This window comes from Strix aluco, chromosome 7, assembly GCF_031877795.1.
Source record: "Strix aluco isolate bStrAlu1 chromosome 7, bStrAlu1.hap1, whole genome shotgun sequence".
Classification (NCBI taxonomy): domain Eukaryota; kingdom Metazoa; phylum Chordata; class Aves; order Strigiformes; family Strigidae; genus Strix; species Strix aluco.
Window position 1 is genome coordinate 18,252,569 of NC_133937.1, and position 22,359 is coordinate 18,274,927.

Consider the following 22,359-nt stretch of genomic DNA (forward strand, 5'->3'; position numbering starts at 1 on the left):
GATTCTTCAGCTGTACTGTGTTAGTAGCAATCAGCAGAAGACAGGTGGCCAATTATCTGGCATATCATAACCCACAGTCAGACATTCACAGCACATAGCTTAGACGTTTTCAGAATAAGCTGAAAGCAGTCAAACCTGGTGGGGAAAAAATAATCTGAAAAGCAATAATGTTATCTAGAAGACCATGCATCTTTCTAAAATGCTGTATTTTCTATAAGAAAAAAGAGATGTGGGAAAGAAATAGTAGGCAATAACTGTAAAGTAGAAAATAATTGTTCAATGATACTTTAAGGGAGGGTGTATTCACAGTAGCTAATGACACACAATGTAAATACTAAAATTAAGAAGTTTAACTGCCCTATTTTCAAGGGGGTAGTCCCCTATGTAGCCAAGGTGAGACACTTATCTTGAATGTGACTCCGAGCATCAGAGGGTCTTTTCCTGTTAGGCCTCCTGTAAAGTCAGCTGGACAGTCTGAGTTAGGTGCTTTTAAATTAAACTCTGAATACTCTCCTTTGAGTCCTAAACAAAAAGAGATCCATTCAAGAAGTTTATCTCTAGATACACAAATCCAAGGCTGGTGGATTCATACCTACTTGTATCAAAAGGGATTATCAATAAAACAGACAAAAGGTACTCTCAGGTTCTATAATAAATATATTTTGAGGAAGGAAAAAAAAAGGAAAAGTCTGCTAACAGAGAAAAGGAGAAACCATCACAGCTTCTGCTCAGAAAGCAAAAATAAGGACAGCAAGGAAGCCTGCAAATTTAATATAAAAAATGATACAGTAGTGAAATCAAAGAAGTAATACAGAATTGACAAATCTGCAAGATAAATCTATCCAAGGGAGAAGATCATTTTAAATTGTGGAGCAAAACTATCAAGAATCACTGCCTCCCCTTGGGAAGCAGACATGATGACCCAAGCAGAACAAAGGAAACATTTCAAGTCTTGGAAGAATAAAGTCACGGGCAAAGCATAAGCAACCTCAAGCAATTCTCACTTCCCGGTTAAATGACTAGCAAAACCCAGGTCAGGAAAGGATTTTGAGAGGCCATCTAATCTATACCTTCCTACCTAAGAAGCAGGATTCAAGTGCATCTAAACCATTCTGAATAGATCATGTCTCATCTATTTACTACTACGTGGAACATGCAGCTTTGATGAGGACTATCCTACCCTTTTTGCTACTGTTTCATGTGAATTACAGGTTTGATTTTTATAGCCATTTTGTAACAGCTAAAACTTTAGCAGAGACATCATTATTCCTGCTGGAGCAACAACAATAAAAATAACCCTAACCCCAAAACAGCCAACACAAGCTGTGCACACAAAAAAGCATTTTCACTAGTGGAAACAACTTCTGTGCCAGCAGGGCTTACGGACATAGGGATGCAAGTGTAGCTACGTTGCTTAACCTTTCCTAATATAGGGTAGCCTGTAACAAGTTGCAGCCAACAATTATTCATAAAAACAGATCATGTTCAAACTGAGCTATTATTCATTCAGTACAGTAATTGAGTTTCCATGATAGACAAATAGAGAAGAAACTGCTTGAATAATCAGCAAAATAGAGGCCATGAGAATATTCAAGAGTTATTACATGAAACTGAAAGAAAAAACAACTGGGCCAAGCACTGAATGTATTTGTTATCTGATTATGCTATTTCCATTGGGTTATTTTCATTTGACACACGTGTCTAAAAAGAAACTATACATACAAATGGATAAATACAAATGCAAATGAACAAATCTCACAGCGAGCGATAAGATGCAGTGCAAAGGCAGGACACATTGCTTTTGCTATATACACCTTAAGAAAAATGGCATGTTAGGCTGCATTATCTTTTTAGAGATGAGCCTATAGCTTTGATTTTATAGCTATCCCTGGTCCCCATCTCACATTTCCCCTCACCTTTCCCACTGGCTTCAGTCCAAAATGTAATAGAGCGGAACAAAGTAATACAACTATAGACAGAATGAGGAGATGAAGAAAATTAAGTGAAGCACTTCAAATATCAAAAGCTAAACAGTAAAACTAACTGGAAATAAGCAGAATGAAATCTTGACAAGTGAAGGAGGTATGTGGGGAGTGTTATAAAACCTGTTTTACGAGCCTCATTTAAAAAATGGTTAATATTACATTGCTTTCTACAGGATTTGCCACGTAGAAAGATAAATCTGTTACTGTAGAATGCACTTTAAGCATTTCTGCTTGTTTTATTTTAGTTAAGTGCCTATCAGTAAAATGCCCCTTGACTTAAGTCAGTGATATATTTTCTCTCTGATACCCTTAAAACCAAGAAGTGCTGAGAACTCTCAAATATGGGCAAGCAGAGCAAGCATTACATTTAACCATAACATACCTAAATCAAAACTCTTAAAAAATATTTTGTTTGTTTTTCATCTTTTGTACATTTCCTTCTAAAACTCTGCCATTGGTTTTAGTTTATTCACTTGTTCTTTTTCCCTTTGTAGAAATTTATTCTCAGAGTTGTTGTCTTTAAGTACATGCCAGAGAAATATATTCCTTCAGGTCTCAAACTCTGCAGGAAACATCAGAAAACTTCACCTTTGTCTTGAACTCTATAATACTCGAAGATGAATGCTCTGAATGTACTCTAAAAAACAGTTTCCTAAGGTGAACATTGCAAAATGATATGAGCTTTTGAATTAAAAATTTACTCTTCATTTCAAATAAATTAGATACAAGGTGTTTAGGATATTACTTATACTTTCTTACTCGTTCTTCCATTTTACCAAATAATCAACATCCTATAGAAAGCAACATATGTGTTTTTAAAAATAAACAAAATTCACCTCTGAACTGAGGACAAGACACATGATATTGCATGTTGCAGAAGTCTGAAAATAAGGTATTTTCTCTTCCTTCAAAAGCATTTATCATCCAAAGCTCTGTCTACAAGGCTCATTAACTTTAGTTCTCTTTTCAAAGAGGATTTGACTAAGAGCAGCACTGATTCAGTGGGTCACAGACACACCACCGCCAGTCGGTTTTCTGTCACATTAACATTTTCCCTGGGTAGGTCCCAGCACTAGGAAGTCATCAGAAAGGGAATATTTTCAGAAGTGTGGAACTAATATACTTGCAGCCTATGCAAGAAGTAAAGGTACATTTCTGTCTGCTTGCTGGTTTATGGCTTTCAAGCACAGACTTGTAAGATGGGTAGCTAATACCTGTCCCACACAATTCCTCAAACTTCAGGTAACATTATTAAAAAATACAGCACATCTATAATGCACTAGTACATAATACACAGAAATGGTAGAATATGAAGAGCATGCTTGAATAGTCTTGGGATTACAATCTTGTGAGTAAAACAGACTAAGCACAATTAAATGTAAGCTTCATGATGCAGTCACAAACATGATAGCTACGTTTTCAAAGAAGTAAAGGAAAAGCTCGCTACCTGAGTAGAAGAGCTATTGCAGCTACTCTAGTCTGTGCCTGTAAGACTTGGAACATATGAACTGCTGAACCACAACCACCAAGCTCCAGAAGGAAACTAAATACTTAGCATAAAAAAAGCAACTGAAATAGCTAACTTAATTTTAAAGGTAGAGGAGAGAGATAACATACAAGCACTTGAAACAATAGAATAACTATTCACCTTTAAACACCCATGCCAAAGTTAGGGGAGAGAGAAAATGTGGTAAGAGTTCAAACTGAATTGAACAGCATGAGAAACTTCTGTTGTAAAGGCTCACAGGTGAACTGCTGGAGCAGCTATGAAGCTATATCAGATAGTAAAAGAAAGATTAGCTAGACATATGTCAAGAGTAGATTATCTAAAAAAGCACATTATATAATAAATAAAAATCTCACTCAAGATGCCCTCTTTCAGGCCTGTATTCTGATTCTTAAAATTAGAAACTCATTTCCCTCCAAAAAAATCACTCTCTGGGTTGCAGATGATCGTTTCAAATCACACAGCTGGTCTCAGTGGTGTTCATAGTGAACACGTACATACACATCACAGATTGCTTGAGCACAACTGGAACTACTCTTACAGCAGCTCAGCAAACATGCCAAGTACTGAAAAGGCACCAAGAATGAACTTCCTTGCCCCAATTACAATACAAGAGAAGAAACCAAACTGGCAAGCCGAGGGGTGAGGACGCCAAGACTGAACCAAGACCCTACAGTGTCCTACCCCAATAGCTGAACAGACACAAGGAGCTGCCACCTGCACCCAGTTCTGGTCTAGCTTGACTACATGCAGAACAAAGCATCTGAAAAGCTGAAGACACAGTGCAATATTCAAACACTGACACCCAGCTGTCTTCAATTAGCATTCCTCTGCTTCAGATTAATAATTCCATGCCATTTTATACTGAGGGGAAAAAAAAAACATGATGTTTTTTGTAAGAAACAAGCAAACCATGGTATTACTAAAATGTAGGAGTTTATTTTCCTTTTACAGATTAAGGAAACTGATGTGAAGGTACAGGTTCCTAGCTCCTCAACTATTCAAGCACTGTCAGTCTTAAGAAAATAAGCAACTCCTTTACACTGGAACACCTGCTGCACCAAGTCAGAATAAAGTTTCTGCTGTTTGTTTCTCTGATACTACCCACTCCAAACCAATTCCCTGCAAAACACCTCAGCATTCACAAAGCTAGCTGCAACAACAAATGGAAAACAGTAGCTTTTGGTGGAATTCATCTGTGCGAGTTTTTCCACATGCTGTGACAGACTAAGAAGGTTAGGTAAGACAAGAATAGGGATCAACTGACAGAGAAAGGATGCTACAAATGCTGCTGCTGATTGATTGTTAATCAAGCTTGCTCTGAAAAGATGAATGGAGGGAGCATTCTGACTTGAGGGCTCCTTTGGTTTTGTTTTCTCTCAATCTTTTTATATTTTTAAAACGTCCACATACTCATAACAGGGTAGCAAGTGCAGCTAAACTGATCTAGAAAAACAGCCAGGACAGGGCACTGTAATGCAATCATCAGGTATTTCAGGCAAAGTTAGCCACAGGAAAAACTCTAAAATATGGTTTTCTTCACTAGGGTTATATGGCAGGATGATATTCTTACTACACAAGAATTCATATATATATACACACACACATATATACACTTTTTTTTATAATTGAAAACATAGCCCTAGAGAGAACTAAGTGATCAACAAACTAACAAAATGCACCAGAGGACAAATCGAGATTCAGTTTGGATCACTGGTACCTTGATTTGCTCACAGAATAAAGCAAACAAAAAAGAACTATCAGGGTTACTTGATTGTATTTTTCTATACATGTAATTCACCTGTTAAATCTGCACATACCCTTCTTATTGCCTGTAAATAGTACAGAACTCTCAGGAAGGAAAGTTATGACAAAATATGTTTTTTTCTAAATTTAGAAACAGGTTTGCTTCTCTTGTTTGCTGTTTTCTTCCTCCTCCTCCTCCACTGCTACTACCCCTGTAAGCTTACTAACAGTATTAAAACCCTAATGGGATCTCTGTTTACATGACTTTCTTATACCTCTTATTTCCTCAACTACAGTTATACAACTCTATATGGACCCCATAACCATTTTGCAGCAGTGAGATTACACTAAGAATAATGTCACAGGGTAGCAAATGCAGAGATACAATAAAACCACATGGAAAGCGAAAGGAAGAACCGGGAGGAGGTCCACATCAGCCCTAAGCCACAGAATGACATTTTTATGTACAAAACAGTTGAGAAGACAAATAAGCAACAGAACTTTTTCATTAGCACTTACTGGATAAGACTGATGAGATTCATAGCCAAAACCCATTAAAAATACAAATCCCAGATGGGCAGATTATGGTCCAGAATTGGAAACCTCACGCTTAACTGACAAACTGCAGCAACTATTACTACACAAATTCTGTTACAACCATCACAATTACATTTTAATGGCTTTTTGTTTTTTTAATCTGATGCAAAAAGGTTTGTTTTATCAGAGGAGGGTGTACAATTCACCCCCAAAGTCTCTGCCGCCTACAGCAAAAGCACAGAGTCAAATTTCAGCTCAATTTCTGAAAATTGCTTAACACTGCATCACAAACAGCTCATACATGTAAGTCAAAACATTTAATGGCTCAAACTATCTTTTTGTTGCTGTACTTACACTTCCCTTCAAAATTTGGCTGACTGCATAAACATATGACATCATGACTTCTGCCTCCAAGATTAAGACATTTTAGGAAGCAAGAATTCGTTTCTTCTATAAGGCAGTCCTTAAAATACATCAAAATATTAAAAAAAACCCCTCATTTTTTATTTGCACACAAGCCCTGTAGATTTACAGAATACAATTCTAAATCACATTGAGGATTTACAGTGGATGAGTAGGGGTTTTTTTCAAGTGTCAGTAATTTTAAACCTGTTAAAGCTTGCAGTTCCCCTTCTGGTCATCTGAATTATTAAAAAAAACCATTTCTGACAAACCTATTTCACAATGGTTTTCTACACTCACTCTCTGCATGTGTTCAGAGCTAAAAAAAACCCAACCAAAAACCACCTGACCTAACTTTGCTCACTGGTGGAAAAATGGCATCACCACCATGCTAACATCAAGCATAGAGACTGTATCCCAAACTAATTTTTCTGAAAGACTCTGAGCACCTAATAGGGGAGGGATCACACATACTCAGCTCAACTCCTGCTGTTTCAATATTAGACTGAGTTAAAAAAAAATTTTATCTTTATGTTATTATGATTTAAAAGATGTAAATTTAAAAATAAAGTGTTTAACTATTACGCCAACTCCTGGTGACACTTCCACAAGATTCTGAGGCATAAAAAAGCACAACAAAAAGAGAGCTGGTGAGGCTTCATAATGCTAAGCAATAACTGATCACAGAACTAAAACTTACAAGATGCATGATGTGGCATAAGGTCCAAGAGTCCTAACCCACTAAGAGTTTAAATCAGTAAGAGTATGCCAAAAATCCCACAGCCATGTCTCAACCTTCCCTACAGTAATTCATCATTTCTTCCTGTTAGCAAAAACCTTCTACCAGTAGCAAAACCTTCTACTGATGTATAAAGTGGTCATGATCTAACTTCAGAAAGGCTTCCTTTGAGATGCTCCAGTTACCAGTGCCCCTCCTTTTAAAGCTAAAACAATGTTGAAACAAGCAAGGAGACACAGATGAATAGTGGGGTTTCTTATGTTACCCTGCATAGCTCACACTAATACATGCAGCATTTACTTTCTCTGAATTTCTAGAGATTTGTGGGGAAATGGTTCCTTTTTCTTCCCACACTCTCCAAATGAGACTTCTCTGCCAAGAATCAGATCTCCCAGCCCTGTACCCCACTGGATGAGAACCTGAGACACAAGGGGAGCGAGTTCAGCATCCTCTGAGTGCCAGGCAGCTACTCAGATCACCTTGTCAGACCATCCAAATACAACTTTGTTTGGAAACTTCCACAAAATTATTCGGAAACATTCATTCATTCCACAAAATATCACTGTCTGCCATAATCCAACTGCAACAACAGCCAGCAGGAATACTGTTACTCTTGACACAACTTAATCAATAGGGAGAAATTACAATTCAACCAAATAATGTAGTACTGGCGTTACCAGGTGAAATCTGGAGTGCTTAGTTCTGCTGAGAAGACCTATGCCAGAAGAAAAAGGCCAATGTTTTCTGATGAAGGGCTTTTAAAAATATAACATAAGAAACAGCTCCTCGCAGCAAGAGGCTACAATTTACATGAAGATGGAGGCAAACTTCTCAATACACCAGTTTCCTGTGTCAGCAAGAACACTTTCGGAGGCAAAACATCTAAAGAAATCCTCTCTTCAGAGCAGCATGAGATGTTAATAAGAAAAATAACCACCCCTGTTGTGTTATTCCTCCTTTCACCACTGGTAAACATGACTAAAGAGTTTCAATATGCCCAAGTAAATTTTAATTGCCAAGCAGATAACCTGCTGTGTAATCATCCCTCACAGGTCCGCTTGCAATTAGTAGACAGAAGAAGAGCTGCACATCTGAAAACTTCTTCTGCACTCCAAAGGTCAACCAGCTGAAGAACAGATTTCCCTTCCTTCCTTACAAACTTGTCTTCCTTATGTCCTTAAAGCATGACATCTACAACACTCTTACTATATTATAAACCAGATCTCTAGAAAAAAAACCCACTTGAATCAAGTCAGAATGTCAGAACAAGGCAAAGGTGGAAAGCTAGAAGTTATATTTGGCAACCAAAAACATGTTTGATGGGGGAAGGGAGGGAAATAAAGATTAAACCAAAATCCATTATTTAGTTTCATGACTCCAGGACAGAACACCAGCACATTCGTCCATCACTAAACTCAAATTCCTAAGATCCTAGTCACCTAAGTTCTGCCTCACGATTCACACAAGATTTTGTTGCAAATGCATACAACACACCTACAGAAAACATCTGCTCTAGGCAAATGTCAGAACCTCTTCCAAACACAAGTAAAATCCAGATCAGAAAGGTGCATTTTCCATTTAACTCTATTGCTTCTCCTATGCAATAACTGTGAAAATCTTCTACACAGGGCTGTGCCGATGAAACTGGAGTATCTGATGTTATGTTGATGCCTTATGCCAGATGAGATCTATTTGCCTCTTCATAAGCTCTGCATCTCAAGAGCAAAATGTCGGTAAGCTCTTTTCTCAACTCTCACCCACTCTAACACGCTTGAGATCCCAAAACGGTAATACCAGCATTAGGCAGGCAATGCAGCATTCACAACTCGACAACCTCCTCTGGAAATTCAGACAAGAAAATTCTTAATCCAAACACCCTTCCATTTCCTTCCCTAAAAAAAGAATTCACCTCAAAAAAAGAGCAGCCTGGGCAAGCAACCGACAGCTGTTAGAAATCCTAAAATGAACAGCAGATTTTTGTAAAGCAAGACAGACAGTGCTACAAAACACTGTATTCATGCCAGTGCTGGCCAAGGTTTCATGACAAATTGGGCAGCTTGGATTCAGAATAACTCTACAGCTGATGAAGCAGATCAGCTTCAGGCAAGTCATTTCCCCTGCACTGTTACTCCCTCGCTCTCTCAGCCCATGCAGAAAGCATACTGCATAACCGGGATTGTGCATTCAGACCACAGACATCAAACAGCTCCCATTTCCTGAAAGCAGGGCTCAGTACTACCAGTTCTTCCCACTTCTGCCCCATGCAAGGTATTTTAAAAGCTCAGAATTCAAAATTATCTCCAGTGATCTATGACAAAAAAACAAACTATGAAGACCAACATGGACCAGGTATTTTTTCTGCATGTAGCCGATGGAACATAAACACAAATCGAAAAGTCAGACTGCATCAAAGCTGAGGATCAATCTCTACCGAGAAGTATTAATGTTTTCAGATGCTGAAAGAAGCCATACAAAACACCATGCAACCTCTACTATTTAATGTGCTGCTCTCTACCATTAGTATCAATCCTTAAGTATTACATGCAAAATTAATCTCTAACCAGCTTTTTTCCTGTGTCTAAATCCCAGAGCAGTATCATTTGGCCTCCAAACAAATGCACTGGCAAACACTGAAGAGTTGCATTACTGAGCATACCAGAATGAGATCAGGCCAATTTTGTTGGGGGTGATAGGAGAGTTATTGTCTGAAAATAATAGATCAAGGATCAGGCATTCTCACCTCTAGGGGAAAAAAAAAAAAATTCAACATCTGTCAGGAACTAAAAGAAGATACCACCTCTTAACATCACCAATGGAAAATGATTGGAAGTTTACAAATCTGCTTCATAGACAGGAGTCAGTTAGATATCTAAATGCTTTTGAAAAAATTTTACCTGACTCCCCTTTTTATCTCCTTTGGTTTCATAAAAATATCCCCAAATCTAACCCCAGATCTATGGCTGTATGGGAGGTTACAGAGCCCACCCAGTGATGTCCTTCAATTCTAGGTTGTCCCACCGCAGTTCAAAGGTGCAGCACAGCAGTCCCTGTTCAGCCTGAACTGCCACTGTGGGACACAGGCTTCCAAAGTCCCTAGCACTCCTCAAGCTCTCACCGCACAGCAATTACATTTCCTCTTGCTCAAAGTAAGGCATCCATCTGATCATTTCTTAGTATCCTACAGCTGGAGAAAGTTCCTCCTCTAAGAAGAAATAAATTCTCTTCCATTTCCCCCACATCACCTATAGGGAGAACAGAAGGGGGAAACAAAACTGGGTACCAAGGAATATATGAAGCAAGCAGGCAGCTACAGCACGTTTACAGAGGAGGAATTAATTACAAGCATATCTATAACTTTCAGTGCACAAAAATAATAACAAAAGCACCACTGGAAAACTGTGGAGCCACTGATTAACTACAGTCCATTGCATGAATTTGCTTAGACAAATGCACAGTATCTCCCAAGATTTCTCCAACATCACAAGACTGAAGCAAAGTCAAACATCTTCTGAAAACGTCCATGGAAGTCTTGAAACACTTGCTGGTCATAACTAGCCAGGGAAACCTAACTCCCTGTCCTTGAGAGGGATAAGCAGCTTAGCTGACCCCATGCGCTACTGCTTTAAATCCAATCCATTAGTCAATGAAAACTTCCAAAGGCATTCAAGGTCAAATACAACTAACTTCTCTGTCAGATCGCCTTCTCTTCAAGCCATGCATGAAAGTTACATGTAGGCATAAGTTACAAATATTTTCACCTGGAGCCCTGGTAAACAAATTTGCAGCTGCATTTCACTTTTTCTCCCATCTCAGCATTTACTGACCTAAATATGAAGTAGGAAATGGAATTACATGCAATATGCAGCAGGAACTGTAAACAGCTCAAGAGAATTACTAAATGATGCCCTATAGAATTCACAAAGATATTAGATTCTCAGAAAAAGTTGTCATCTCATTTATACACCTATTAATTACACACCCACCAGCTACCATGAAGCTTAAATGCCAAATACTTACCAATAATTTTTACTTCAGCAATCAGTGTTTCCCAGAAGCATGGAACCTGGGCATTCAAGCTATTCAATTAGCCTCAACATGGATTAACAAGGATGAGACAGATACAAATTTACCAGGTAAGAATTCCAATATAATGGATATTAAAAAGAAAAATATTAGAGGATAAGTCTTGAGAATCACAATTTGTCATACACAAAGTCAGGCACACGTGAGCACATACTGAGAACAGTAAACCTGAAGTCCTACAAAGACCAAAACCAAGACATGGACAGGTTCCATAAGGTCATACAATACTCAATATTCACAGGTTCAGCAAACTTTTCTGTACTTCAAGGAAGAATCTTGTTCTGTCACATACACTGGAAGATGCCAGTAAGAATGGCTTTGCTGCACGCAGGCATTGTTCTAATGAATATATCTAAAGAAGAGTCCATATTACCATCTGGACTACATTGATTTGAAGGCTGCCTCACTTTTTCTTTAGTTCTGGCTGGGGAGACATGCTCAAAGCAGCATCTTTAGAGATCTCAAACCTAATGAACAGAAAAGCTGCAATTTACTTTTTCTACTAGTTTATCTGGAAAAAAATAAAGAACCATACTAATTAGATTTTAAACTGGTGTTTTCACTTTCAGTTCTCCACCAATGAATTACTCATATTTACCAATATTTCTGGATGATCATCTGCTTCAATTTTTCATCTCTCTGAACAGAGGAGGAAGCTTGAATTGATGGCCCAGGTATTCACCTGCCCACTACTTCAGTAAGTTGCCTCTTAGGTGTCCTAACTTGGGAGAAAAAAGTACAGCTGGATGCCTTCCTGTAAAGACTCTCATTGCTTGCAGACAAATTCTGAGTAATATTTCTTTTATCACACTACCTATTCATATTTTTGTAAAAAATGTGGACTTCTTTTTCTGTATTGGTTTTGGTCTCTGACCTCCCTCTTTTTCATTTTCTCAAGTCTGTTCTCCCCTCCAGCAACCAGCTTTACTCCCACAAAGAACTGAGGACAGATTTTTTTCTTCCTCCCTCCATCTTATCCATTTATCCTTTCCCTTTCTTCTACATGCCAATCCTTATCCCATATGAAAAAGAAGCTTGAAAGCTCTACTATAGATCTCACAGCCACAAATTAAAGCTAGCAGACAAAAGAAAGGCATAAAAGTCACTGAGACATCAAGAAATAACACTCAGGTCCCCCTACTTCCAGCAGCTGAATGAGGATGTTAAGAATTTGTTTAAAGACACTACTCCTGCAATCTTTTCAGGTTTTCCTCTTCTACGGAAAGGGAATGTCTTAACTTTCAATTTTTTTCAGTGCTAACTACACAGCAGTAGAGATTTAGATACAGAAAAAACAAGGCGCAGATTTTCCAGTTGTATACATCTTAAACGCGTTCAACCTTCTCCTAATTGATATTGGTAAATACTGACATTCTCTCCTTTCTTAGGTTTTTGTTGCAGCAACCTAAAAACACTAACAATGATTCATAATAGCAACAATGTTTTATTAAAACCAGATACTTTTCACAGCATCACTTTTCTCAAAATAAGGAATTCCAGAGAGCAGGGTCAACATAGCGCTTAGGGATATAGTGTAGTTGGGAACTGTCAATGTTAGGTTAATGGTTGGACTAGATGATCTTCAAGGTCTTTTCCAACCTAGACGATTCTGTGATTCTGTAACATGTATATCACAGCCTGACAGAGCTCCTTTGTTTCATTCTTTTCAAAGATAGTATGTTTTAGCTGTATGGAAGCAAGTATAGATGAACTAAACATCATCAAAACAGCAGATTTTCCACAAACCTTGCCCATAGCATTTAAAGCACCATCAAGAAATGTGCTCAAAGACATCACTTGCAGTATTTTCTGTTAAAAATGCTATGCAACTATCCACAGCCTTATCAGAATGTCACTGCCATTTACAGGCAAAGAAACAAAGAAGAAAGGATGCATCAAAAAACACACAAATTACGAGAAGTATGAGAACCTTCTGGTCGGTAACCCTATACTTATTGCTCAAGACTACACAGCTTCAGAGGAGGTAACTTAGAAATGTGTGGTATGGTGTTTTGAAATTAGAACCAGTATTTTAAACATTTTGTATATTATGCATCACTTCTCTTTAATCTTTTAAAAAACTGATGACAAGAAGCAACACCAAACCAGAGCAAGAGGAGCATGGAACTGACAACAGTCCAACGCAATTCATGAAACAATTCATAGGAGGACACGTCCACCTATTGAACAAGCGTGCCTGGCTTCTTGAAACTTCCCATCGCTCTGAACTCAGCAACTCACAAAAAAATCTATAACAGTCAAAGTGAATACAAAGATTCACCCATGTTGTAGGACATTAGCAAAAAGCAGACCCAGAAAATGAAGGTTCTGAAATTGAATAATCTGCCTAGAAATAAAGACGCATCTTGAAAGTAACTAAGCTCTAATTCTAAATCTTCCAGGGTTTTTATGAGGGCAGGAATTACATCTTCTCCTACACATTTTATAATCCAGCAGAAAAAAAAAAAAGTCTGGTCTCTCTTGCTCCTGGCCTTTATCAGCAACACTCCAGAAGCTGCAGGATGTTTTTTCCCAGTTTCATTCCCCACCGCTTCGCTGATGGGTGACCCCAGGTACACAGAGGGGGCACAGCTCAAAACCCGAGGCTCTCTGTGGTGGCTATAAGACACACAAAATTAGTCTCCTGCCTGCTCTTCCTGCTTACAGCACCACATTATATAGATATTCAAATACATTAATTTAACAAAGAAAGCAACTTCTGGTGCTAGTATTCAAAGTGACATAAGCAGTACTTCTAAGCATGAAAAAAACCTTTTAAGCATGAAAAGAAAAGGCTGTTTTAACATGTGTTATTCTGAGTAAAATACTCAATAATCAAAAGACATTTACATTTCACTGTAGAATTACATTTGCCCAAATAACCACACACTTCAAACCTGAAGTGTTGCTTGAGAAAAATCCTGAGATGTTTTGCCTTCACTTTGTTTTTACCTCAGGACAGACCTAGTTACCTACTGGTAAAAAATAAACAAGATAAAAATAAACCCCACTTTTTAGCAATGAAGAACAGGTCAAAGAAAAAAAAAAAAAGGGAGATAAAGGAAGGGGCAGGAAACAAAGGGAGAGCACAATCCAGAGTCGAGGATCAAACTTGAATCCTTACCCTTGCTTCCCCAGAGGTAAACATGCCACAGATAAGAATAACCCCTGTAGCTTCAGTCAGCCTGAAATGCAAATAGAGCATCTGTGATCTCTAGTCATTCAGCAACACGGGGATCTCCTCAAGGTGAAAGGAAGGAGAAAACAAACAAAAAGAAAAATCCATGGAAGTCAGGAAGAAAGATGAGTAGAAAGATGAGACAGGAGAAAATGAGACATTTCCCAGTAGACAAAACATTTCCCAGTAGAAATATGAGACATTAAAATAGGGAAAGAATGTGTAAGACTTCTTGTGAGGGGAAGAGAAAGCCTATCAAAAGGAAAAGGCCAGAAGACCACAACAGAGTTAAAACTGGCTGGTCATTTAAAATGTCAGTAGTAAAAAAGCATCTTTTCCTGGTAGCTTCTTTATGTGGTTTCTCTGGTACCCATTTCTGAAGAGAGGGGTACACACATTCAATTATCTCAGAAGTGCACAGGAAAATGCAAATGAAGAGACAAATGTGTGAGAGTCATTCAACTTGTCATCCTTCCAAAAGAAAGAGATATTACTGCATTATGAAACCACCTTTTTGTTTGGTAGAAACTTCTAGACAGCTTCTGAAATCTACTTCCCAGCTCTGAAGCAGTGCATTTAATTATGCCAATCAGTCTTGATAAATGACTGCCTCTAGAGTTTCCCTGTGGTGTCCTCAGCTCTAATGAATCAATGTCCCTTTTGCACCTCGTACTACAACCCAGTAAGTCCCTTCCTCAACTTGAACTTTTGCTTCTACTATATAGCAAGTCAACACCACCAGCCACTATGGAATAAGAGTACAAATGTAGGTGAAACTAATTTACTAGGGTGAGAAAATACAGAGAAATGTATTTTGTACTAGCAGGTAAGCCTTCACTTTCACATCACCTTTACTCTTTGGACACCTAATCTCTGCTTATTTCATAAACATTTGTGATATCTTCCCACCAACATTTATATTTTTAAAATTCTGTTGCTTCTATAAAGAAACTCATTAAGAAGCTATACCATACTTTTGCTCAACAGTTACTGTTTTGGATTTTTAATGTTTTTAGTGAACTTGGATATATTACAACAGATATATTTGGGCTAAAACAGATTTGTTATGTGTTGTATTAAATTAAAAAACCACAACAAACAAGACATATTACACCTGTACCTCCCAGAGATGTGAGCTGATTACATAATCTCCCTCTTAATACCAGAGACACAAATAAAGTAGAAAGAAAAGAAAAATCAATTGTAACTTTATAATACACAGTAATAGCCAGTAACAAAACAGCAGCAAACCACAGTCTTCATTTCCAGCTTCACCAGGCTCAAGGAGCAGACACACTTTGGATAACACCAACACTCTTCTCTGAAAAGAACGAGTCTGAAGAGCACAGTATGAATTTGAAAGAGACTACAAGTTTCTGCTGCTGTTTTCTGCAATTACTGCTTGAGGAAGGGTTATTTTTAATTTATTAGTTATTGGCAGTCCTGAGGAAGAAGTGTTGCTCTCTAAGCCATTTCTTCCTTGTCTGTATAAATTAATGAAGATCAGTCACTGCCATTTTACCAGTGTAGACACTGCTCAGACTGTGATCAGGTTGTCTCTCTAAACTGATCATATCCTCACCTCAGGCTCTGTCTATTCTCTGCCAATGATTCCCTCTCTACAGCTTGCATTTTTGAGGCACTGTGCCCAGAACTTAACGTTGTGGGCACTCCTAACGGTTTGGAAGAACATAAACTGTCTGGGGCTGGATAATGAGAATGTTTTCTAGGAGATCACTGCCTGCATCAATTCTTAGTTAAGTCTGAGGGTGTTCTGCAATACAGTATACAGTGGTTCAAGCTTACAGTAAAGGAAAGAAAAAAAAAAAAAAATCAATCTTTCTCACTAGCTGCCTATTGAAAATAGTTTCAACACAACTCATCAGCACACTTCCAGCAGAAGCCAGTGTGAATGAATAAATACAAACTGAGCAAAAATATTGTGAACACACTATTTAGCAATCCTACAGTATTTATGGCAACTTCTTAAGTGTTTGGTAAACATTTATGCTTCAGAAACTGTGAAATAGAAAGGACTAAGAGTGGGAAAGAGATTAGGAGCTTTCAAGATGAAACAAAGCCACAGTGGGTTTGTAGAGATAATGAGCATACTTGAACATTTACTCCTAAGACCTCTGTCACAAAAATCCTTATGTGAAGATAATTGATAACAAAACATTTGCAGAAACACTGGGCTTCTTTCAATTACAATGAAAAATACAACTGTTTTAAAAAGTGAGAAGGGAAAAAGAGAAGATCATAATGGCTCTCATAACGGTTTCTGGGAAAGAAAAGCCTATCCAGAAAAGTGGAGAAAAGGCAAGTGGGTGCATTCATTAGTAGAAAGGTAAAAAATAGGTGGAATGTAATTTGATATGGAAGAAAGTGAGTTGGAGCCACAAACCAACTCAGGGAACCACATGGTTCTGAATACACTGCAAGACCTTGTTCTTCAAAACAGCCATTCACCTTAACTTCAGAGATGAACCCCCTGTCTGCCTAGTACAGATGAAAGCTTCTTATCAATGATGTATACAGGCAACAGCCAAATATCAGTTACAAGCATTACCTCATTCAAAATGGAAAAAAAGGAGGGGTAAAAACAAGCAATAAAGGCAGTCTAATGAGAGAACAAGCCATTCCTAAAATAAGCATTCAAAATTATGAAAGGAGTCTTGGTATTCCCAAAATTGACATGCTTTGGTGAAGTTTCCTCTGGGATTTCACTACAGGTGAATCAGCGGAGACTGAGAGCAGTTTCAAAGCCTAAGAGCATCCATAAAGTGGATGCAATGCATTCCTCCTCCACATTTAAAGAGAAAACTCCCTTCTGAAAAGTAATATAAGACGACTTCACCATAGGGCAAATTAAATGAGGGAAAACCAACCAGTTACAGTCCTATTTTTCTGATGTAACTACTCAAGATAACCTGATCTTATAAAGAATTCCATTCCAAGATCATATTAGAGAAACTCAGACATTTTTCTCCACCTTCCATCATCTTTCTAGCAAGCTGATGGGGTGACTGACAAGCGAATAACTCAACTTTCTGGTGACCCTCTGTGGTGACCTCAGTGAATACTGTGTATATTTGCAACAAGCTACCCCAAGCCTTATTGTTAAATTTACAGTAAGGGTAATCATAATATTAAAAATACCCAAGCAGGAAATTAAAAGTTGCAAAAAGTAAGAAAGCCATAACGGGTATGCAGGCAGTTTGTGTGTTTAAGAGGACTCCCCAGTCAACAGCACTTCCATCAGTCTCAGGAGGATTCTCTTTGAACTAATTAATGAAGAACTGGATGCTCACAAGGACGAACTGGAAACAATTGAAAAAGCTAGAAATCCTTTCTATTACATAACTTGTCTGGCTGATTCCAAATCAAAACAAAGGCTGAGCTCCAAATTGGAGGAAAAGGCTAACAGAATATAGTTCCCCTTGTTTTCTCTTAGCATTTAACACCGAAGAATTCGGTGTCTAACCTCATTTCTTGTTTGCATAGGCAACTACATCATAGGCCACTGCAAAATTGTAAACTGTGGAAATAAAAACACACGGCTCAATTCAGAATGATCACATTTTAGAAGACTCACTACAACGGACAACCTCAGGATCCAGCAAGTTCTCAATACAAACTGTTTTTTCTGACTACAAAAACACTGTCAAAAAGAGGTGTTAAAAATAATTTAAACTGGTATGGGAGTTCTCAAATCAAAGGAGAACGCAGATGATGACAGATCTCTCATCAGACCAGACTTGCTGGCAACACACTGCATACAGTAAAGTAGCTGCAAGTGTTCCATGTTGGTAATATCATATGTGACTTTGTTGAGTGGATAAATAATTATTTAGGCAGCAAATCCATGTTCACATACTTCTCAAAATAACTCTGACCAGAGCCTGGGAATTGCCAGCAAAGGCCTTAAAGCAGGCACCAGTATCCTTTCAGAATGTCTCTCTTGTTAAAGTAAGACTTTTGTACAAAGGAATTAAGTCTCTCTACAGCTAAAACCTAAAAAATATGAACCAAGTACAAGTGATACAACCCTTTCTTATGCAGGTTTGCAGAACCCAGAACAGCAACATCTCAATATGGTGTAAATTATTACAATTATCACAACAATAATGTTAGCTATTGTGTTTCTCATGTCAATAAAGAGACTGAGGATTGCAAATATGCACAATCTAGTGATTTTTCATTTTAATGCAACAGGTGGATGACAGCAGAGAGAGCAATCGCTGCTTGCTTTTAATTCGGTCAAGAGAGCTAAAGGAACTAGGCCAAGACCCAGAAAAACACACAATCATACACTGACCCAGTGGAGAACAGCTGGCTAAAAGCATCTCGAAGTTGAACAAAAACGATCACCTTTTCAAACATCAGTCTGACTTGTAGATCTGTAGAAACCAGTTTCATACACCTCTGCCAAACTATAGATGTCTTTATTTCCACAGCGGTATGTTTTCAAAACTTCGGCTCCTTTCCAGCAAGTTAACATATGCAAGAAGACTTCAAGCAAAACATGAAGTTTATATGCTTTGCCCTGTGCCCAATGCTTATTTCTACATCTAAGGATTCATAGCTTTAAAAAACACGCCAACACTGTTCCCCTTCTTTACATCAGCAAAATGTTCCAAACTAAAATCACTGTGTCCTGGCAGCAGGATCCAAGAGAGCTATCCAACTTGGACATGTATTCAGCATTTCTCTCTCTCTCTCTTGTTTTGGGTTGGTTTTTTTTAAAGTTTCCATCCTACCCTCAACTCTAATCCTGACTAGTCGGGAGACACAGGTGGTTACATACCTAGGACTAGGGACATTTCTCAAATTTATTAAAAACTTAGAACTTAAGCCACTCTGGAAAGCCTATGGTTAATGCAAAGTGTACTTTCTTAATCCAGTGACAAGTGAACATTTGTCCATAGCATAACACAGCCAGATTTCAGCACAATTCAATATAAATTGCATTCTCTGGTCACATAAGGCTAACATTCAGAAGAGAATGAAGTTTTGCAGTTCCAGCTAGGGAGATATTAATGAGACAGGTGATGGTCACAAAGGTCAGCAATAACAGGAAAAGTACTAACACTGGATTGAAAGAAAATAAAGGAGATAAAAAACTAAGAGTAGAAAGAGCTTGTGTAATTTCTGCTAACTCTATATCTGGCTCTGCTTGGTGTAAACACCACCTGAATTCTAGGGTCACGATACATCAGGATAAAAGAGAAATTATGCTTCACTTTAAAAAAAAAATCAAGCAAAGAGTTAGTAGCTATATAATTTTAAGTATTTTTAAATTGCTAATGTTATCTATTTTCTGCCTGCTATTAAAAGTAAATTACTATCAAAAGAAAGGAAATATAACTACTCCTGAAGCAGACACACTGAAGTCTGATGACTTGAGACAGTCTTAATGCCCTCTTGCCCTACTACTGCAAAAGAAAGTTTGCTAATTTACTAGAAAAAAGTAAAATTTAAAGAGACAGATAAGGAAAACAGGCTGCTCTATACAATGATGGCTTACATGCCTCTACATGAGTAGTTTTGTAGCAGTTACAAAAACCTCTGTGAAACCTTAGTGTATTTCAATCAAAGCAAGTGGGAGCCTACGTATAGTTATTCCAAACCAAGTCTGTAGTTTGTGTATAGAAAACTGTTTTCAGATTTTCAAGAGCAAGACCACAAAACCTACTCAGAAAAGCAGCACTACAATACTGCAGAGCGCATGTAGGTGAAAACTTACCCAAAAGACAGCTTTGTCTTAAGATGCCCGGAAAATTTTCAGTTCCAATCTTTGGTCAAAAATTATTCTGACACTGATCCTACATGTGACTTCTCTGCAACTTTGACATTCCTTCTCACCCACCAATCTCCCTAGCCCCACAACTTCCACGAGTCCAAAGAGCATCCCAGTGAAACTGGGTGACCTCACCTTTCATTTTGACAGTGGGAGAATTGGGTCCAGCTGATTGCTTCCTCCATCCTCTCCAGTTCTGGCAAAGGCTCTCTGCCTCAGAGATGAAGGAACAAAGAGAGTCTTCTTCAAAGCGATCAGAGTCTTCAAATGAAAACCTCTCCCCGTCCTCCCACTCTGCGAACATGAGTTCCATCACATCCAACAGGCGACGTGGGGGGAAAAGAAGACAGAAACAGCACTGCTCACTTTTAACAGGTGGATGGACTTAAGGGCTCCTGCAATGCTTAAAATCTCAATTTTGGTTCGATCCCCATACTACAGTACCAGGAAAATCAGAGCCAGCACTATCTGAGGTGGAAGAAGCAGGTATTCAACTAGGGGAAGCTCGTAAAAATCCCAGAAAAAAACCCAAGTTCTTTAAAAAGTTAAAAAAATGCTTATGTCCACAAAATGTACTTGAGGCGGAGGGGGGTTGCTCAGTCTACGAGAGCTGCCTCCGGGCGGGACAGGTGCCTGCCGGGCACACGGAGGGTCTGAAGGCTTCCGACGCCAGCGGCCCCGGCGCTGGAGGGCGAGGGAAGGGGCCGGTTTCCTCCTCCGGGGCTCCCGCTGAGGGAAAGCAGGTATCTGTGCGCAGGGCCAGGTCTCCCTGAGGTTGTGCTTTTCTCACTCTCGGTGCAGGAACCGGAGGGAGGGCGAGGGCGGGAAGGGGCAGCGGAGGGGGAGGGGTGGGGGGGCGACAACTTCCCTCCCGCTCGCGGAGGCTTAAAAACGGCCCGGCGGGGCCGAGGCGCCCGCGACGGGGGCGGCGCGACCTCCCGGCGGCTCGTCACCGGCGCCAGCGGGCGGCGGGCAGCGGCTCCGGCCTCATGGGGGCGCGGGCGGCGGCAGGCGGGGAGAGCCCGGCTCTGGTCGCCGGCGGGTAGGGGCGGGGGACAGCCTGTCGTCGCCGCCGCCGCTCCCGTCGCGGTTGGACCCCGCGGCTCTAGGTGCCCATGGCCAGCGGGGCCCCGCGCGCGGACGCCCCCCCGTGCCCGGCCCGATGGCGGTTCGCTGTCCTGATGCGACGGCGGCGGCAGCGGCGGCGGCGGGTCCCTGCCCGGCGCGGGCACCAAGATGGCTCCGCGCTTCCCAGCTTCACCTGCGACACCCCCCCCGCCAGCTGAGCCCTACTTCCGCCGAGGCGCTTCCGGCTTCCGCCGCCGGGGCTCGCCGGGCGCGCGGGGCATGTCGGGACAGCTGAGTGCTGCGGGGTGAGGGACCGCGGGCCTCCCGCACGGGCCGCACCTCCCGGAGGGGTGAGCCGAGCCCCGGCCCGGCCCTTCGGGGTCAGCGAGGAAGGGAAGAGCTGAGAGAACTGTCTGTGGAAGACGGGGTGCCCGGTAGCCGGGTTCGGCTCGCTGTGAAGGCGGGCGTCCCAAAGGAAGGGCCGCAGTGCTTGGCCGGGGCCTGGTGGTCGCTTCCTAACAAACGGGTGCACCCGGGGACAGGCCGGAGCAGCGGCTCGCAGGGCGGTTTGCCTTTGAAGGGCTGTAATAAAACGAAAGCTTGCCTGTTGTGCTTGCACATACTGCCAAAGGCAATGGGACAGCACGAGTTCTGCTAAAGTGTGGAGGTTTACCCCCAGAACATACTGCAGATAAGTTGCATGAGGTAGAAATAACTCAGCTGTGATCATCTGATTGGAGATGAAAGAAATACTAAACTTCACAGTAATGTTTTCTATTAAAAAAACCCAAGCACTAGTCTGGAAAGAAGACCAAGGAAAGAACACAAAGGAAATAAAACATGAGGGCAATATGGGTCTTAGAATAATAAGCCCTGTTCAAAAATACCAGTCAAACCACAACGATCTCTTTACTTAGGCCAAAAAAGCCCCTTGCTCTCTAACACAGGCCGGAGGGAAGGAGGCAGGTGTCTGGGGAGTTGCAGGAGTCAACAACTCCAAAATTAAAACACAAACAGTAACTCACATGCCAGTTACGTAAGGAGATGCATAGGTTAGGTAAGGTTGTAATATCGTACCCTCCTCTGAAGGGTGGGGCGGGGGCTTGTTCTTAGGTATGTAATGCTTAACCAGTTTAAGATCTTGCACACAAAGATGCATTACTAAAACATCCATCAACTGTAAGAAGTATGTTTTTTTGTGTAAATGTCAGATCCTTCAGTGCCTCCTAGTGTACTTAACTTCTGGGAAGGGCCAGAACCCTGAGCAAAGGAAAGCAGTAGCTTTCCTACCAGTAGAGAAAAAATGGGAGTCCA

The 22,359-nt window shown here is 40.1% G+C and overlaps 1 protein-coding gene across 4 annotated transcripts in view; it reads right to left on the reverse strand.

Annotated features, from left to right (window-relative positions):
• The window catches only part of ZSWIM8 (zinc finger SWIM-type containing 8), a 63,501-nt gene extending 42,302 nt beyond the window's left edge, over positions 1 to 21,199 (reverse strand). For 3 of the 4 annotated variants that reach the window (XM_074830640.1, XM_074830638.1, XM_074830643.1), the window contains exon 1: positions 20,113 to 21,199. In XM_074830640.1, the coding sequence (XP_074686741.1) occupies positions 20,113 to 20,290 (178 nt within the window). In that variant the 5' untranslated portion in view covers positions 20,291 to 21,199. The remainder of the gene's footprint in view (positions 1 to 20,112) is intronic. The other variant, XM_074830639.1, reaches the window with a different exon arrangement.
• Between the last annotated feature and the right edge of the window lie 1,160 nt (positions 21,200 to 22,359).